The sequence below is a fragment of the Chelonoidis abingdonii genome, chromosome 2 (assembly GCF_003597395.2).
Source record: "Chelonoidis abingdonii isolate Lonesome George chromosome 2, CheloAbing_2.0, whole genome shotgun sequence".
Classification (NCBI taxonomy): domain Eukaryota; kingdom Metazoa; phylum Chordata; order Testudines; family Testudinidae; genus Chelonoidis; species Chelonoidis abingdonii.
In genome coordinates, this window is record NC_133770.1 from 106,328,170 (window position 1) to 106,349,271 (window position 21,102).

The 21,102-nt window shown below is 40.1% G+C and overlaps 1 protein-coding gene across 1 annotated transcript in view; it reads left to right on the forward strand.

Annotated features, from left to right (window-relative positions):
* The window catches only part of ADCY1 (adenylate cyclase 1), a 257,663-nt gene extending 250,780 nt beyond the window's left edge, over positions 1 to 6,883 (forward strand). Inside the window, exons 18-20 of the mRNA XM_032796824.2 lie at positions 3,311 to 3,425; positions 5,355 to 5,479; positions 6,538 to 6,883. Coding sequence (XP_032652715.1) covers positions 3,311 to 3,425; positions 5,355 to 5,479; positions 6,538 to 6,876 — 579 coding nt within the window. The 3' untranslated portion in view covers positions 6,877 to 6,883. The remainder of the gene's footprint in view (positions 1 to 3,310; positions 3,426 to 5,354; positions 5,480 to 6,537) is intronic.
* The last annotated feature ends 14,219 nt before the right edge of the window (positions 6,884 to 21,102 follow it).

Here is a 21,102-nt window from a genome sequence, read left to right on the forward strand (position 1 = left end):
ATTTGAAACCCAGGGTCTTAGGCAAAACCTGAACTTGAAGAAAAACATACAAAGCCCAAGATGGGCAAACAAGGACAGAGGCGGAAAATGCCGCTCAAAGCACAAACTCTGCTAATTAACAGACCAAGTAAAGAAAAACTAAAGACTAAGATAAAAGATAAATAAAGTGAGGTATAGCCCGGCACAATGGTTAAAATCAAACAGAAATATTCTTCACAAATATCCTAACTATTTTTCCATAAAAACAGAGACCATAAAGGCCAAAATTTTAGACAATGAGCTAGATTTTCAATTCTGCTCTACTCCCTTTGTGGTGTTCATGCAGTGCAGAGAGAATAGAAACTCCCTGTATATCACCTTATGGAGAGTTCCTGGTATGAAGAAATCCTCATCAGGCATAGGTGTAGCCAGCCTTTTATGTCCCTCCTGTTCCTCTCATTTCACCCAGTACTAGAGATGTGTAAGGAACACAGCCAGAGCCCTGGCAAACCCCATGTGGCATATGTTCCCTTAAAGATCATTGCCAGCTGATGTAACTTATTGTAGCCTCTAGGAAGCTCTCACCTACCCGGGGTCCAAGGTGGAACCAAGCACAGAATCAGGCTCCCTGACGTTTACCCATCTCCTCTGTGCCAAGTAGATCTCAACTGCAACAGAAAATCTGACCCAGCCTTTAATTTTGCACTTCCAGGTTTGTGCCTAAAATAGATTGTGGTCAGGTGCAGATAATTCTAAATGAGAGGTGTTAGACATTTGACTATCTGATGCACCCATAAATCACGTAGCTAGATGTCTAAATCTTTTTCGTTTTTCTTTGAGTAGTGTCCCCATGAGCACTCCATGTATCATGATGTACATGTGCCCATTCACTCTTAATCAGAGATTTTCATCAGGAACATCTGTAGATCCGTACCTGCACTCTAGACACCCTTGTGCCCTGATGCTATAAGAATATAGGGAGGAGCAGACTCACTGCCATTCTAGTTCCTTCTCAACTGCCTGCAGCTTCAGACGGAGTATCACAGTATCCATTAGCCAGCTATGTGCCTGGCTATACCTCACTTTATTTATCTTTTATCTTAGTCTTTAGTTTTTCTTTATTTGTTCTGTTAATTAGCAGAGTTTGTGCTTTGAGTGGCGTTTTCCGCCTCTGTCCTTGTTTGCCCATCTTGGGCTTTGTATTTTTTTCCTCAAGTTCAGGTTCTGCATAAGACCCCGGGCTTGCCAACAACAGACATTCAACAGAGAGACTCACATCCACTCCAAATGTAAGATCTGTCCTCTAGTGCTTTAATACTAGCTTTAACAGTCCTTTGCCGTGGCAGCGCTTTAACATTCCTGCGTCCCGTCCCCCTCAGGTCGGCGGGAGGCGCAGCAACGTTAAAGTGCTGCTGCGATAAAGGACCCTGCAGCGCTTTAATGTCCCTGCCCCATTGCCCCATCCCCACAGCCTCCAATGGGCGGGGGGGGGGGGCAAAGGGAGCAGTTGCCCTGGGCCCGGCGATTTAAAAGGGCCCAGGGCCTTTAAATCAACACAGGAGCCCCAGGCGGCGTGGGCCAGGCGGCCTGAAAGGGCTGGTTGGAAGATGCTGACCCCAGCCCTGTCCCTGCCACCTGAGGCCCTGCCCCTTCTAGGAGCTGTAGCTGTGCCCCTCCCTGCCTCCCAGGCCCATACCAGTAAATGGCCTAACTTACTTTCACCCCTGTGTATAGATTTCATCAGGTCCACACTGCACTCTGTCTGCCAGAGTGTACTTCCCCAACAACAGATTAGCCACAATGTCCAACCTTGTTTCAACAATTCAACAATGTTCCCAAATCACTGCAAAGGCCTGCCTATAACTCCTGGGACATATGGCAGCCTTTTCATACTTGACTCCTTTAGCAAGACTTCAATCTTGGTGTCTTCAAGCATGGTTGAAAACCATCCACATCCCCAACAATCATAGTCTATCCAGGCAGGTGTCTGTTTCTCAAAAAGTCCTCACTTCACTAAATTGGTAGAAGAACCCACAAAATAGATGTGTGGGAGTTCCCTTCTTACAGTTTCCTCCCACAAGGATTATCATCCCAGATGCTTCCTGATAGGTTGGGGCACACAGTTCCAGAAAGTGACAGCAGAGGGCAAATGGACACCTCAGGAGATGAGCCTCCATGTCAACATACTGAAGCTCAGAGCAGTTTGTTATACTCACCAATAGTTCCCACCACACATCAAGGGCCACCCAATCAGAATAATGCTAGACAATAGAGCAGCATAACAGTACATCTCTCTAGGGACCACTCTGGACTTCCCCCAGCTAGACGTGTCACATCTTCACCATCATAAGCCCATACAGTGAGCTGCCTTCTCACCTACCATGATTCATCCCATGCCAGCTACCAAAGCCTTCCTGTGCAAACCTTCCTGCCATCCCCTGCACTGGCCCCTCCACCTCTCTCTCACCCTATACAGTTTTCACTTGGAAAATCTGTTCTACCTATTCACATTTAATCTTGACATAATTCAGACTAAATCTCTACAAAGGACCTAGACCTTGAAGGGTCTGATCAGCCTTCACCTCCTACTGAAAGCAAGGGAGATAAGGCTTCTCCATTCCTCACAGGATTGAGTCCAATCCTGCACCACTGAGTTCAATGGGAATGTTGTCAACAGGAGCAGCATGAAGCCCCCAGAACTCACATAGCTAGCAAAAGCCCCAGTTATTAGTTACCACAACAAGCAATGCTTACAGCTCTGAGCAAATAGCTGTTGCCCAGCAGCAGAAACACTTTTTTCCACATCAGTTTTGCTTTCCTGGTGTTTACACGTCTGTTTCTCCTCTCAAAAACTCCTGAGGAAGGCAGGAATCCAGAGCATTTGAGTTTCGGACAGAAAAGATGATGATCAAAAGTAGGGACAGCTCTGTCTCGAAGTTTAAGCTAATAGTAAGTCCTTGGTAAGTCATGTGCCAGAGCCGGAATGCTAATCCCTAATAAATTGGCAAAGAATTTCAATTAATGGAATACAGAAGGAGGAGCTTCATGTAACCTTAGGCTTTGGCCACATCTGACTTCTTGTTGTGATCCCTTTTTCCCATTGAGTGTCTGTGTCTCCTGATTTGTCCCCATGACTCCCAGAAGTCAAAAAGAGAAACAAAAACATTTCAGCACTGGAAAAAATAATGCAAACATCTGAAACACAATTGAAAGTTCCCTTTCACGTTTAACAAAATAGTTTAGATGCAGTTGAGAATGAAAGGGTATGGCAGTGTTTCATCTGGCTCATATTACTGTGTAAATCTAATGTAAAATGTTATTTTTTATCTAGGCTAAAAAATCAATTGTTTCCCACTTGAGTACACTGGCAGATTTTGCAATAGAGATGTTTGACGTTCTTGATGAAATCAACTATCAGTCTTACAACGACTTTGTCCTCCGAGTTGGTAAGTCATGTTTCTAGAATTAGCCTATAAAACATAGCATTGCTGTTGGCTGCCTTCCCCATTTTATCCGAAGAGGTTCAGTAGTAGAGAATTGCCCATATATTTTAATGAAAATTGCTCATATTCAAGTTTCACTCAAGAGCATGGAACCAGAAGAGTCTAGATAGATGGCTATTTTATCATCAGCATGTTTGCACAATTGCCATTAATTTAAGGGGAGTTACACATGTAGAAGGTGGGAATGAAAGCATCGAGATTAAGGGTGCTAGCCTTTATGTTCAGGACCAATTCCAGTTTGGTTAGTTACGTGATGCTTAGCTAAAATTCTTTTAGAGTTTCAGTTGCATATTGTTTGCTTTCATTCCCTGTCATACTCTGTTCTCTAACATTGCTGTGCTTTGTTAAACTGCTGCAGCATTCCACTCCAGAACTAGCTGTACTTCACTGGTGTGTGTACATGTTTTGTGTGCATATATAGTTTGGAAAATGTTTTGGAATCTTTGAGACTTTTCTTACGGTATCAAGAAAGGTCTTTTAGCTCATTTCCTCTCCTAATTGCTGCAGTGTCTGCTTTCTCCAAGAAATCAGCCCTCCCTGCTTCCTCCTTTAGCCCTCTCGTGCCACACACACATTCTCTCCTCCACATGAAGAATTGCACTGTGATCTTCACCCCTGAAAGCCAATTCCCTTCTGCAGCCTTCGTTGTTTCAATGCCATCCCTCCTTCCGGCCCTTCCTCAACGGTAACTCCATGGCTGTTCTTATCTCAGTGAAATCCTCTTAATTTGACATGCTTCCCCCACCCTCACCCCCTTTTGTTTCCTAGCCCATTGGTTGAGTTGTACGCTCAAACTGGAGCGGATCAGTTGTGCACGTAAAGTGGATTGGATACACTAGCAGCCAAGTGGTGAAAGTGGTCATAGACCATGACATCAATAGTGAGGAGCAGCGAGTCATGCTACAATCCTGAACTCCCCCACTGCCCAGCAACTGGAAGCTTTCCTCCTTCACTGGTACAATGACTTCCTCCAAAGTGTCCTTAGAAGACCACAGTGTGGCTGGCCATGCACAAGTGTGCAAGGGACAGACAGAGCACCAAGATCCCTCTCCCCACTTAACTTGTGCAACTTGTCATGGGGAAGCCACCATTCTCATCCTTGCACAGGGCCTGAGACCATTAGAATCAGCAGCTGTGCAAGAAACTGCAAAAGGCGGTAGGGTCATGCCGCTCCCCACTTCCACACTAGCTGGTGAAATCAGCATCGGGCCTGGGAGCTAATACTGTGCCTCCAAAAAGGAAATGTGTGTGTCAGTTCTGAGCGCTTCTCCCCAGATAGCACTCCCAGGGGAGCCTGTGTGCCTCTGCATGCAGAATATATCCCTTGTCTGGTGCTGGTATCAGAATTTCTCATGTGACCTGCTTCCCCTTGCCCCAACCCCTGATGTTTCCCAGCCCAATCGCGGTGCCTGGTCGGTGTATTCCTGCTTAGGAGGCTGTCTTTTAAAAAGCACAATAGAGCCCATAAGAAGTAATCAAGGGTCAATAACCCCGTGCCATGACATGTGCTACTAAATAGCTGATACATTTTATGCCATAGGTGATTCTTCCTCTCCTTCTCCTCCTCCCCTCAGGAAGATTGAAATTGAGAATTTCCCTCATGAGATTAAAACAGTTTTTTAATTTGAGTTAAAATAATGTTACATTTCAGATGTGCTCCGTGTGACTGTATAGCTCAATTTCTAGCACTCTTCGGGATCCTGGGTGTTGAAAAGCTCTAATATAAGATGATGCTATTGTGTACTATGACAGGTAAAAACACTGAAATCTATTTACGGCGAAACAGTTGGAAAGAGTGACTGTTTCTCTTAGATCTATGTCATAGCACTTGAAGCAGCCACAACAAAATAAAAGCCATTGTTCTGATTTTAGGTATTAATGTTGGGCCTGTAGTGGCAGGAGTTATTGGGGCCAGAAGACCACAATACGATATCTGGGGCAACACTGTAAACGTTGCCAGCAGAATGGATAGTACTGGAGTGCAGGGTAAAATTCAGGTGAGTACATTCCAATCACTCTGTATCAGTTTGAAGTTGCTGTTTATTAACAATCCTATGATTACATTTTCAAGGCTGCTTAGAAAGCTCAGCCTCAATCTCTTCATGTTTCTTATGAAAGTGACAACATCCCCAAGGTGATTCAGGTGCCTGCTGTGTAGTTATTCTTCTGTTATCTGCTCCATTGCTTTGAAGCGGTGAAATCAAAGGATCAACAAACCACAAAGGGAAGTTACACCTTCAAATTCCTGCTGTACTGCACTCCGTTGGATTATAGGCCTGAATCTGCAGTCTTTACGCAGGGCAATCACCCCTAAACTTCCACTTCACTCTGGGAATTTTGCCTGAATAAGGACTACAGGATAAGGACCTATATCAGATTGCATTCAGTCACATCTTGTATAGCTTGTGGAATCTTTCTGGATGAAAGGCGCCGCACACTTGTAAAATATTAATAATCTTTGAGACTGTCCTGAAACAAAGCTGCAGCTCCTAGCACAGACTGAACTTTGGAGACGCCTGTATCTGAACTTCAGGTTTGGGCAAAATCTCTGTTACTATAAACTAGCTTCAATGAAGCTGTGCTAGCTTGTACCACTGGAGAATTAGACCCTGTGTTTCTAATGAGAGAACCAAAACCCCAGCTCCTTAGGGCCCATCTCATTATTCATTATTATAATTATTAGCACCAAAGCACATACCAGGGGAAACCATAAACCAATAGTTACTCATTCATTCCATGGAGCATCTTTCATCACAGTTAAAGGAATAGAATATCAGGGTTGGAGGGAACCTCAGGAGATCATCTAGTCCAACCCATTGTTCAAAGCAGGACCAATCCCCAGACAGATATTTACCCCAGTTTCCTAAATGGCCCCCCTCAAGGATTGAACTTGCAACTCTGGGTTTAGCAGGCCAATACTCAAACCACTGAGCTATCCCTCCCTGCATCTATGAAAGTGTCATAGAGAAGTATAATTCTGTTTTCTTACTCTAGGCTTAACCCTAGCTAATTGATAGGAATGGTAAAATATAATACTGGCTTTTCTTACCCACAGGTGACAGAAGAAGTTCAGCGGATATTAAAGAGGTGCACTTACGAGTTTGTGTGCCGAGGTAAAGTCAGTGTAAAGGGAAAAGGCGAAATGTTGACTTATTTTCTTGAAGGAAAGGGCAATGGAAATAATTCACAACCACGGTCTTTAAACTTAGAGCGGAAAATGTACTCTTACGGGAGAACAAACATTCAAACCAAACTGGGCACCAGCTGTCCATCAGTGTCCTCAGTTGCCAGCTTTACTGTAAAAGCTGGGCTTGGAGCACTTCAAGCATCAACAACCCACACAAATCAAACATTACATTACCTTCCTTCTGTGCCAGCTGTGAAAGAAGCATAGAGCAGAGAAAATTTGGTTACGGCATTCACAGTGAACTCAGAGAGCAGAGATTGCCTGAATTTTCACCAGGAGGTCAAGGATCATAGGCCATGGCATCAACCAAGGATCACTACAACGCAACCAAAGAGAACTTGGGAACTGCATAAACAAACTCTTGGAATGGAACAAATAAGGGCTAGCAATTCTGTTAGGAAAAGTCTAAACCCAATTTTTTGGAAATAGGGAATATTTTCTTGGCATTTTTAAAGGATAAATGCTATAATTGAAAAAAGTGTACACGTGACACTGTATTTGTGTGTGTATATATATATTAAATCTATATATGCACATATACAAACACTCCTATATAGAGATAGATAATAGAGTTTTATATATATATATAAAATAAGTATTTATTTACACATCCACCTGCAATGGCATAAGGGAGAGATTTCTTTTACCACCATATCCAGTATTGTTGGGTCTGAGGTTAGTAAAGCTGCTATTAGGAAAGGAGGGTGAGATGACTGATAATTATCTGGGGCTATAGCAAGAGTTATGGAAATCTTGTTTCACTGCTTGAAATAAGGAAACAAGAATTCGTCTGAGATTGATAAATGAAGGCTGAATTAAAGCCAACTGCTAAATTGAGGTATCTTTTAAGTTTTATTTGTATGTTCAGTAGCTTTGAATGCTTTCCAGTTACAATTACAGCACAATGCTATGAGCTAGACAAGAGACAGGGCTTAGGAATTTGACCAGATACTAATAAATGTTCTTTCCATTGACAAAGAAGGTTGCTAAAATACTCTTTCTGTAGGCCATTTTGGCCTTGTATGAGACCAGAGGTGCCATCCTGCAAGCACAGCAATATGCTTATGCAATATAGAAACAATCTTTCCTGTTTTATGCACATTGCCAATTGTATTGAAGGTAGAGAACAGTGGGACACACTTTCTTTTTGCAGTAGCAGACTTCCACTGAAAGCCCAGATTTTTTTGCTCAGTGAGGATTTAGGCCTGTTGGAACTGTTCAAAGGGCTGACCAGTATCAGTTACAAATGTGCTGTTAGTATTGTTATATTTGTATATTTGCCAATATTTAAAAAATATTGATGCCACTGTTTTATTATATATCCTAATTCAGCACCAGGCTTCTTGTTCTTAGTTACACAATTACAGAAAGTATATACCTATTTTTGAAGATAGGACTCTGAAAGGCAAGCACATCAAACTTTCTCCAAATGACGATCATGTTGGTAAACTTCCCCTGAGTTAGAGGGCTGCTCTTAATTTGCATAAAAGGGAACATATTTCAGCCACTCTCATGATCTCTAATAAACAGATGCAATCCACAAAGATTACCTGTCCCAGCATACTGCCTTTCATCTTGAGTCAAGATGATGTGGAATGCACTTATGTATTAAAGATGAGGACAGCGGGTCATATTGCAGAGAGGTCTAGGCCACAGGTAGTCCAGGGATTGCTGCCATACAACACTCCAAGGTACAGGCAGCACACACAAGTGAAATACACATTGCCACTGGGAGAGGCTAGAAGCTAGTTTTGTTTAAAAAATATTTTTAAATATGCAGAATGTACAACAGAACAAAACTGTTGTATTTGCTGTACAAGTTTCCTACTATCTAATGCACACGTCAGTTGCACAGTTCCCATCTCAGTGCAGGAGCCACTAGAAGTGTATTATTGACTTCAGTAGGAACAGGATTGGGTTTTAAATTCTGACTGTGATTCTGAGACTAGAGGCTCTTATTTGGGGTAGGCCTTTGTCATGGATAAGTCTGTCTATCATCTTATACCATACCCATTACTGTGGTATCCAAACACCTATATTAAGTCTTAAGGCATACACCCAGTCAAGTTCTATAGGCCACTTCTTTTGTAAACTGCCCATCCATATGCCAATGTGCGCGCAGTGATCCTTGCATTCACCCAAGAGTTCAGAAGGAACTCAAATATGAAATTGCAGAGCTACTAACTGTTGTATGTAACTTGTCACTGAAATCACTCTGTACCAGATGACTGGAAGATAGCTAATCTAATGCCAATTTTTGAAGAGGACTTCAGAGTAGATTCTGGCAATTACAGGCCAGTGAGCCTAACTTCAGTACCAGGCAAATTGGTAGAAACTGTAATTAAAGAATAAAACACATAGAAAAACACAATTTTGGGGGGGAAGAGTCAACATGGCCTTTTTAAAGGGAAATCATGCCTCACCAATCTATTAGAATTTATTGAGAGAGTCAACAAGTATGTGGATAAGAGTGATACAGTCAATACAGTGTACTTGGATTTTCAGAAAGCCTTTAACAAGGTCCCTCACCGTAGGCTCTTAAGGAAGCTAAGTAACCATGGGATAAGAGGGATCAGTGGATCAGTAACTGGTTGCAAGATAGGAAACAAAGAGTAGGAATAAATAGTGAGTTTTCACAATGGAGCGAGGTGAACAGCGGGGTCCCCCAGCCATCCGTACTGGAACCTGTGCTGTTCAACATATTTATTAATGATCTGGAAAAGGGGGTGAATAATGAAGTGTCACAGTTTGCAGTTGACACAAAATTATTCAAGATAGTTAAGTCCAAAGCAGACTGAGGAGTTACAAAGGGATCTCCCAAAGCTGGGTGGCTGCGCAACAAAATGGCAGATTAAATTTAGTGTTGCTAAGTGCAAAATAATGCACCTTGGAAAAAATAATCTCAGCTGTACATATATAATGATGAGTTCTAAATTAGCTGTTCCCACCCAAGAAAAATTTCAGAATTACTTTGGATAGTTCTCTGAAAACGCCTGCTCAGTGTGCAGCAGCAATCAAAAAGGCTAATGATATCCTAGCAACTATTAGTAAGGGGATAAATAAATAACACAGAAAATATCATAATGCCACTATATAAAACCATAGAATGCCCACACCTTGAATACTGTGTCCAGTTCTAGTCGCCCCATCTCCAAAAGGATATAGTGGAACTGGAAAAGGTTTCAGAGAAGGGCAACAAAGATTAACAGCTTCCATATGAGAAAAATTAAAAAGATTGGATCTGTTCATCTTAGAAGAGAAATAACTAAGTGGGGATATGATAGAAGTCTATAAAATCATGAATGGTATAGAAAAAAAACAAAAACCAGGGGTCACCTGATAAAATTAGTAGGCAGCAGGTTTAATGCAAAGAAAAGGAAGTAGTTTTTCACACAACTCATCTGTGGAACTCATTGCCATGGGATGTTGTGATGTCAAAAAGCACAACTGGGTTAAAAAAATAACTGGGTAACTTCAGGGAGGATAGGTCTATCAATAGCTATTAGCTGGGATGGTCAGGGACGCCAGCCCTAAATCTCTTGACTGCCAGAAGCTGGCAGTGGAAGATGGGTGGATCACTCCACAATTGCCCTTTCTGTACACTTCCCCTAAACCTCTGCCATGGACCATTCTTGGAGACAGGATACTGGGTCTGCCCACTATAGGAGCTCTTTTGTTCTTATTTTAAAGAGTTTTTAATGGGGTCTCTTTATGGACAAATGTTGTCCCAACAGTTGCAGTGTGTGGGAGTAAACATGATGAAGTTTGTTTTCAGCTCTCCATGTAGCCAAATCAATACTATATTGTGTATCATGGATTTGCAGAAGTTATTTTATTCATTTCTGTAGCAATTTTCAGTGTGTCAGTACAGAGATTGAAAGGCTAGATTTGTGGTTAAATCACTGAACTAGATTGATCTGATTCAATTCCAGGCTCTGCCACAGATTTCCTGTGTGACCTTGGCTTAGTCACTTCATCTCTGTGTATTTCTGTCTTCAGATTGTGGATAATAATAGTTCCCTGCCTCACAAGGGTGTTGCTGGGAATAAAATCATTAATTCAAAAACTATAGTGATGAGGGCCCTCTAAGTAAACAGATCACACACATTAGCAAGAACAAAAAATTGCATCATTTAAATTGAAGCAAACTGTATTAATGCAACGTTGAAATTGTATTGTTCAAATAAAAAGTTATCAGGAAATGCAAAGGATGAGGTTCCACGAGCTATGAGAACTTGGTCACATTGCATATCCTGTATGTATTATAATATGCATTTTGTGAAGTAAACCAACCTATGTTAAACTAGACATTTAACCAACATGGAAAATTCTGGATAGGTGCAATACCATCCATTAACTTATGCACTTACTGACGTTGTGAGTTAAACCGTACAGTTTAGGGTCATTCATTCCTACGACAATTCCAGATATGTCAAATTAAAACCATTTTTTTTCATTTATTATTACTTTTAGTAGTAAAATTACTGTAGCACCAGGAGCCCCAGTCACGGACCAGGACTCCATTGCACTCGGTGCGGTACAAACAGAACAATAAGCTGGTCCCTGGTTCCAAGAACTTACAATCTAAATAATTGTTTAGGATGTTTAAAAGCAGGAAATATGAAGGGGAAATGGCCTTGGCATCTAATGTCACTAGAGTGATGGAGTGAGGAAGAGTGAATTCCTCCCTTTGCTGTTGCTGTAGTTGGGGGCAATTCTGCAGCACTGGTTTAACAAGGCAGCAGTATATCAGTTTACATTGTGATAGCTGCATCTTTCCAATGGGAAAAACAGATGGTTTAGAAATTAAAACAAAGTTACAACAGAAACTGTTTTGCAGCCATTACAGCAGGCACTACTAGGTACCCACTCTACTAATGTTGTATTAAAAGTCTATTTTTGCCTTTCTGCTCTCATTTCCTATTTGTCTGACTTTCCCAATTTAATTTCTCTGTGTACATTTTTGTATCTTCTTCTGAATGACATATTTCTGTTGTCTCTCCACCCTTTTGCGTCCCCATGTATGCCTTTGGCAAGCTTTATGCAGGAAAGAAAATAGCAGTAATAACTGTGCTCAGCCCACAAAAGCATGTGATTCTTGACAAATTTAAGAAATGTCCTTACGTTTCTTTGTGGCAACTATCTGAAGATAATAATTGGCCTGATCCAAAGGCCATGGAAGTAAATATAAAGCTTCCCATTGATTTCAGTGGGTTTTGGATCAGGGTGCATTTCTCCTATATTAGATTTATTATTTTTTCAATTCTTGCTCTGAGGTTTTGCACTGGATGATCTTGCTGTAGCCCCATTAAGGGGTCAGTGCTGCCCTTTGGTACACATACGTGCTTCCCATTTTAATTAAGGGAAGTTACATGGACACATCATGGGCAGAATAGTGTCCTAAGTTTACATTTATTCTTGTGTAGCTCTTGGCTTGAACACTTAACTGGGAGGAGCCCTACAATAAACTGGTGCCAGTTTTGGCAAGATGTCGTTAATGTCTGTCAATTGCAAGCACAATATTTCACATCAGTTTGCATGTTTTCTCTTAAGATAATAGTAATGATTTTAAAGTCTTTCATTCTTTACATAAGCAGATAAACATCAGAAGTCTTCAAACTTCCTTCTCTCTTGGGAACTAATTTCAAAATGTTCCTGTGTTATATTTATGTTTAAATGATTATTTTTTATTCTACCATGATTACAAACTGGCATTCAGCTGAATTACTGGCTAGATATTTCCAAACATTTAACACATAGATTGATTAAAAAGCAATTTTACCCAACAGGTAAAGTGCATTGTTTCTCTGTAGATGTTCTCATCTGTGAATATTGCCATTCCATTACCATCACCTGAAACACAAGCACACCTTGTGTTTCAGGTGATGGTAATAGTGAGCTCTGCTCTTTAGGTGAGATTTTGGGAGAGCCTGAACTTTCCTCTCATCAGGCCTGAACCTGCATTCTTTATGCACCCAAAAGTTCTATGGAAATCAATGAATGTATGGGGTGCAGAAGGAGTTTAGTACTTGGCCCCGTGCATGCCAGATTGTGCTTTTGGTTACACTAAAGTAAATCTCCAGTAATGCCATTGAAGTTGCTCCTTATTTACAACAGTGTAACAGAGTAGATTACAGACTTAAATGTCTTTACTTTTTTTGCCTGTATTGTAACTATAAGGCAAAAAAGTACTTGGGAAACATCTTTGTGTGTTTGTCCTGTGCCATTTCAAAACTGAGGAATTGAATATATTAGTAAGCGGTCAATATGAATAATTTTAATTCATTTGATTATCTGCTTGTAGCACAAGTTAAGCATTTACTCTACCATCAGCAAGTCCAAATTCTGTACATGTTCTGTCCAGTCAGGAGGACTATTTAGCCATAATGTTCTTTCAAGTTACAGTTTTGTATTGCAGTGACAACCAACATTTTTTAATTTGTGATAAAACTGTATTATAATGCCTTATTTATTTGTAATCTTGTACAGTGTTAAACATTGGCCTTTCATGTATTATTCACTTAAGAGGTATTGTATGAAATTTTGTAAATAGTTTTAGCTATGACAGGTTATTGCATGTACACTTGTATAAAAAACAAACAAAAAGGCACACTTTTAACAAATGTTAATGATTTTTGTAACAGAGGTTTTACATGCGCATGAAGATTATAAATCCTTTGGAAATGGACATCCTTTTGTTTTTCCTTGCAATCTACTGCATGCCACACATGCCTGACTTCAGTAAAACAAAAGAAAACAGTAAGTTTTTCCTAAATATTTTTGACATATCACTTTTGACGGAGTTTAATTCACTAGTTGCATGTGCATTCTGCAAAGCAAAAGCAAAATACCAACAGCAAAACAAAGAGAAACTGTAACCTAATAATCACGCCAACCTCAGTGTTGCTTAATCCATGTTATGGTATATGAAATGTGCTATCAACATCTATGCTATCTTTTAAAAAGTACCTTTTGGTCATTAGAAGCAATAAATTAAACACCATTTACTGTAAAATAAAAATGAATGGAAATATTAGTTTCTAACTGTGTAACAAGTCTGGCATTCAACAGGTACTGTTTGATTTAGGACAGGCATCAAGGGAGAAAGAGCCATTGTCAAATTCATAAGTGTGGTGAGCAGGCACAATTCATTTGAAGGGAAAAAAAGTAAATTTGGCCCATTGATGTTACCCAGATTGTTTTTTAATGTAGTAATAAATACTACAGTTATTGTATCTGAGAAATACACTATACAAAGACATCATTTTCATATAAATATATATGTGTGTATATAATAAACGTTTCATTCTATGGCCTTATTTTTTGACTCATGTTGCAAAATGACCCATAGTTCAAAATATAAAAGTGCTGCATATAATTGTGATAAAAAAAATACATAAACTTGGCTTTTCTGTGTTGGTTTTTCTGGGACCTCCTGTATAAGGCACCAATCATACTCCCACTGAAGTCAATGGCAAATCTACCATTGGCTGCAATGGTGCAGTATCGGACCCTGAGCCAGCTTTTGATGTCAAGTGCATTTGTATAACAGATCAGAATCTGTCCCTTTAACTGATTGTAGTTTTTGCTTCAAAGCAATTTAATCCCATTCATTGCGGGGAAGATGGGAAAGTTATTCCAAAGCCAATCTCCAATTCAATGTCTCAGGAAAACTTTAAATCCTTATAATGTTGTGCTGTAATATCTGTTACTATAGCTAACAATATTTGACAAACTATTTACACAACTGCAATTCTGCTACATAATAATTCAATAATGTATTTGAGACCACTAACCACAGAACAGCACTGAGGCTGATGGAAGTGGAAAAAGTGTATGCACTTTGTATAGTACACAGAATTTATGCTGTGGGTTAACATGGACTTCTTACATTTTGCAGACTTTTATCTGGTATTATTACAGGGCTTGAAACCCTTTCACGTGACTGCCTGGTTAATTAACACTAGTGTTTCTATAAGTAACCTTGTCATCATAAAGGCAGACATCGATCCATGTATCTAAATTGGCTTCATACATGAATCATTACATCCTATTGAATGACTAGCTTCATATGACAATTAAGGATTTTCTAAACCCATTTAATAGTATGTATAGATTAATTCATCTCAAATTCAGTACGTTTTTATTGTAAATGTGATATATTTGTTATGAGTAATGACAGTCTGGACTCTTGCACCTCTGCTTATCTATTCCCCTACTCCTATCATCACCCTAACCCTCTTCTTCACGTTCATATATTGCTTTCTCCCCCTTTCCATCTAATTGTCTCCCTCTTTCTCCATTTTGTCCCCTTCCTTACCGAGTGTTTGTACTACACCTTACACACATTCTCCTGTCACAGCCATCCAACCTGCCCCATCACAGCCCATCTTGCTGGTAGTGTCATTTTAACTGGGAGCTGCCTGTTGGTCCTTATTTCCCTTTTTGAACTGCCAGACAGCACCTCACAGGCTGACTAGCCTAGAATGGGCCAAACTGCAGCAACGGCAAGGACTGGGAGGGCAATTAAAAAGCACGAAGCAGGTAGGGGGTCCAAAATGCTGAAAGGGATGAAAATCTATGGTAAAGAAAAGGAATAGTACTGGTCTGATACTGCACCCTTTGAACTTAAAGGTGAAATTCCCAATGGATTTAGTGGTGCGTAGGCCCCGACTCAGCAAGGTATTCAAGCATGTGCCTAGTTTCAACTGGATTTAGGCATGTGCTTAAAATTAAGTAAGTGCTTAGCTGAATCAGGGCCAAATTTGTATTGTTTGTTTACGTTTTCACAATAAAGTGTAAGATCTCTCAATAGGCTGGTTTTTTACCTGTATTCAGAATTTTAAACTAATTTGGAATGTTGTTTTTCTCTTTTTTTTTTAAATGTCTGTTTTATAATCACAATATTTCAGACTGTGGCTTAGCACTGATTAATGTACATGGCCAATGTGCCTAAGCACTTGGCTTTGCTTGTGCCTTACCGTATGGTTTAGGGGACCGGTTCTCCTTTCCACTACTCCAGTTTTATCCACTGTGCTTCCATTGAAATCAAAGAAGTCAGTCACGCCATCTGAAAACTGGTGGAACAGAATGGAGAGTCAGGCTGCATCTGTATAGAGCATTTTTACCACTTCCTCCCCAATTTGATCTAGCACAAACACAAATGCACCAGTGCCATCAGCGGTGGAAGTGCTTGTGTTGTCCACACACAGGAATGTTTACCACCATTATTGTTATTTATTATTAAGGAGCCTGCTTTTAAAAAGTGTTCAGCTCCCATTTAAAAAGCTAAATAAGGGCCAGATTCTCCTAAATCCTCAGCATCCAACATGCTAATCTAGTTTGAGAATTTGGCTGGTTATTTTGGTGCCTAAATGGGAGAGCTGGCCCTATACTGTACAAAACAGACATCTTGATAACACCTATTTCCAATCTACAGTATCACTCTCACATTTATTAGCACCAATGTAACTGTATCTGTGCTAGACCAATGGTGTTAAAACTATTAAAAATTCTCATTGTACACTAGGCCAAGGTGTGGATTAATTACTGCTATTGCACGCTCCATTGTGTCTTACTGCTAAAGTGCCTGGCATGTGACTTTTGTCCCAGATGTGTTGATGCTGGGAGCAGTTATGACAGATTGGAATTAGCAAATTGAAGTCATTTTAGGCTGTTGTAAAACCTGTATTATTTAGAAACCTAGAGATTTTTTTTTCTTCACTTTCAGTTGGAAATCCAAGTGATACATCAATGTGTTCTAATTAAATGTAGATTAAGGTTAATTGTGTGTACTACTAAATAAAATTACTTAACATTTTTAAAGAGTAGCCCCAATAAAAACCTTCTCTCGTTACTCTTGCTTTTGCTTTGATAACCATATTGAACATTTGCAGCCTGATTTTCAAAACTGTGTAACGGTAAATTGACTGCCTGATTTGCACACACACACTGCAAATTTGTAACATTTGCATTTACAGATTTGGATTCAGCGTATGCAAATAGTGAGCTATCTGTGCATCCAGACAGGCAGTTAAACTCACAAGTAGGCAACTAGAAGGGAAAGTCCTATAAAACTTAATAGAGATGGAGCCAATAAGCTTCTATAGAAACTACTCTAAAAACAGAATTCAATAGAGAACATCCGTTCTTTAGAACTTTAAACCAATCTATAGAATTTCATAGCAACTAGCATGGACATAATTCTCTATGGAATTCTACAGGTGGTTCAGAAATTCTATAGATATGTATAATTTTCTGTTAAATTCTATTAAGTTTTTTCCATAAGGTATAGATGTGCAAATGACCAATTGTTGCACAGATTTGATGTAATTGTACACAAAAATTAAGCATGCAATTTTGAAAATAAGGCACTGTAACATTTAAAAATAAAAATATGCCTTTCAAAATTACAGCTTTGGGGGACAAATTTTACCTAGCAAGCTAGAAATCCCAAAGCAACAACCCTTATTCTGGCCCTGTATGGCCTTTGAGAGAAGGCATTCCACAATCTATATGACAACTGCCAAGATGTAATCTGTACTGCAGTCAGGAAGTATGATTCACTTGTTGATGCATTTACACCTTTGATCCACCAATGGTCATATGCACATACATTTGCACAGATTTATGCCTCCATTTGGAACAGGATGTGAAGCTGTTATCAGCCAGAACACAGGTGCATATTAACGCTGCTTTTACAATAAATATTAATTTAGGGGGATCATTTTGCTTATACCAGAATTTGGCCATTAGTATTATGTCTTACAGCAATGTATGTGTGTGTACATAGTTTTTCATGCACAAACATTTTTAACAGGAGTTAGTAGTACAGGAGCTATAACAACTTGCTTTTAAATGTTGCAGATTTACAGATCTTTGGCCTGCTTTCATGTTCATGTGAACATGCCCTTAACATTTTGAGTTTGTACAATACGTTTTATATTGCAAGTGATTTTCTTTCAATGTTTGTAGCAGGTTTCACTGGGGGCCAGAAGGCCTAGTGGGCAGGCCACAGCTCAATAGTCTCTCAGAGCCTTGGAATGGCCTTGCCAGACAGTCTGAGGGCTCAGTAGCCAAGTAACAGTCAGTGTGGTACTCCTGGTGTTCTCGCAATCAGCCAGAGGAGGAGGGAAGGGTAAGGGGACCCAGGCCCTTCTGCTCCACCAGCTCCCAGCCCAGGGCCTCAGGGGAAAGAGAGGAGAGAGAGTCTCAGCCCTCTCTTAGCTGATTCACCAGACCAGCCTCCCCTGGGCCCCTTCATACCTCCCTGATTCTCTCTTTGCTTTGGGACATAGTCCCAGCGTTCTGCTTCCCTCTCAGAAGGGGGTTGGTCAACAATTCAGATAATCAGCTGGGATTTCCCACCTCACTTTCAGCATCCTCATTTTTCCCTTGTCGGGGTGAGGAGGCGGTGAGGCCCCTATTCTCCCAGTCAGGTTTTACTCACGCTCCAGATCTCTGTCCCAAAAGCTCCAGACAGTCAGTTTCTCCTTCACTCTCCCCCCTGCTTGACTGCACGAGTCCCCTTTTAAGTAGATCCTCCATTTGGCGCATGCTCTGCAGCTGCTGAGGGTCAGGGCCTTCTTGGCCCAGTGCTGCTCCTTCATGCCCTTAGCCTTAGTATCAGGTCTGTAAACCCCATCACAATGTTGTACCTATTTTTTCCTCCATTATCTTGAAAGAATTGTTGGTTTAAGTATGAAAAGTCTACTTATTGCATAACACTATGGGCAAAATTCTGCTCACGTTACTCATACAAATAGTCCCATTAAAGTTAATGAGGCTATTGACATGAATAAGCTTTGTTGTCATGTCTGTTCCCATTTACAGAGAGATTGTCCTTTTCAGAAGCACAATAGTTGCCTGACTCTCTCGTATGGCATTGTTGTTAACATGTATTGCTAAGCTCCTTTGCTGCATTTCCCCTACTCTAAATCATTTTTAATATATGGCAGCCTGCATGTATTTTAATTTTCAACTTTCCTTTTATTAAAACAGAATCAATTCCATATTGTTATTTATTATTTCAACAGCTTGATTAAAGACCCTAAGTTAAATCTGGGCTCTGTGGAAGTCTATGGATTGACCTCAGTGGGGACAGGATCTCAGCCCCTGATTTGAATTGTAAAGCAAAAATGCAATCTGAGTTGAACATCATTTGACATTATGGGTTGTCCCCATCTCCTATGAACTGGGCTGTTGGGAAGATTGGGTGTTTAGCACAAAACACAACCAAATTCTGCAGGATCTGGCCTACAAAGTTTAATATGCCTTGTTTTAACTTATGTTTCCCCTCTGAGAAATCCTGGGTCCTTTAAAGTGTCCTAGATGTGTATTTAAAGAGTGAGCTTGGCTTTGTGCAAAGAGCCAGCACAAGGGCTGAAAGCCTGGTCCCATTAACGTCAATGGCAAACCTCCCATTGACTTCAGTGGAGCTGGGATTTCACCCAACAACTATCCACCCCCTATGTGGTTCTCAGGTAGGACTAAGGGCTTGTCTACATGGCAAGTAATTGCCTGGCAAGCGAGTGTGTGAATCTCCAGAGCAGCAGCTTGCCATGCACCGTCCAATGTGGACACTGCTACAGCTTACTGAAGTTCCAGAGTGTGCCTTGACTTACTGCACTCTCAAGTGTTGGTGAGTCTTTGTGCTAGCCTCTCTGTGGGCTTGATTTCACCTCACAAGATAGCAAACAAACAATTATAAATGGTTGAATAGAAAAGTGTAGATATGATGCACTATCCCGGCTTTCTGACTCCTGTGTCTCTGCTTTCTACCACAAACTGTCCCGCACCACGCAGATAGCAAAAATGGAGCGTTATGTTTCACAATCAAAACTGGTCTGTCGTCAGATGACAGCCAGCCATACTATCCATTGTAGCCCCACGGAATGCTTGAAAGTATCCCAAAGACATTTAAACTCCTATCCACAAATAGAATGATGCTAAGAAGAAGAAGAGCCAGGTGTACACACACACACACACTTCAGAGGGTAACATAATTCTGTTTTGTGTATTAAGATACATATGTCAATACATGCTTTGATGCGGCTTACACACAGTATGTATATTATTAGAGAGGCTTAGGAAAGCACTAATGTGGCCCAAATGATATATTGTAAGCAACTTGATTTTTTTTCTTCTGCTGAAAATACATGACGTATGTAAAGATGATCATTCAGAAATGATCATTTAGTCTGAGTGTTATAGGGATATTTTCCTGCAAAAATCAAAGCAAAGATTGATTCTGAACTGTGCAATTTTGGGATTAAAACTTCATTTATTCTACTTTATTGTGAGCTAACTTGAATCCAGCCATTAAGTAAGAGACCATGTTACAGTAATCTTATCTGCTGTTTTACCTGTACCATAGATGATTGCAGTAAATTCAATGTGGCTTCCAAACTAACTTGCATACTTTAATGAAAGTATTTGAGTTCATTATCACCACATATACTGTAATTCCATCTTTAATTATGGGAAGCCAATCAGACATTTTCTTCAGTTGTATTGGTATAAGAGATGCCAGAAGATCCCGTCAGCCTGATCCAAAATCCACTGCAATCAATGGAAGCATCAACTTCAATGGCATTTGTATCAGGTTTTATATTGAGTCTGCTCCCCAAAGGAGGTTTTGCCACTGACTTCTGTGGGAATAGACTGAGGCTCGTTGTGTTATAATAGAACATCTCTAGGTAAAACAACATAGATATTTATAGCTTTGAGGAATGGACTAATGGGCCAAGATGTCATTGTTTTCCAACTACTGTAGCCCACTGATGCTTCAAAGAAAGATTATACACACATACATACACATATACTATATATATATATATTAATACAATAACAACACTGGGTAACATCTAATGTTAGTTTTGCATAAATACGGGTCTATTTTTATGTAAATAGAATACTGTAGAGTATCTTCCACTCTTTTTCAGCATTGTTAAATTTGAGAAGAGCAATTGAATATTTGTCCTATTTTTATGTTAAAAAGTGAACGGGCTGAAATGATAAATGTGAATGTAAATTTCTTATTGCAACTTTTATACTGAGTGTTTGCACTAATTGTAATTTCTGAAATCTAAAAAAAAAAAATAAAGGAAAAATCTGCTTGAGTAAACAACTGCTGTTTCTTTTACTACATTCTATATATTAACCACACTAAGCTGTGCTTCAGAGGGCTCACAGTGCTGCTTTTACATTTACATTCTAGGATTGCCATTGTACATTCAGGATTGCCTTGGACTACAAAATCCTATGGGCCCAATCCGTCTCCCATTTTAGTCAATGGGAGTCTTTGCACTGGCTCCACCGGAGCTAGCTCAGGCCATATGCTTCCATTTATTGAGCTATGCAAAGGGAAATTCAAATACTGGCAGCGTGTGTCCAGGGAGAAGAGTAGAAGGGGAATGGCAGCTAGATCATATG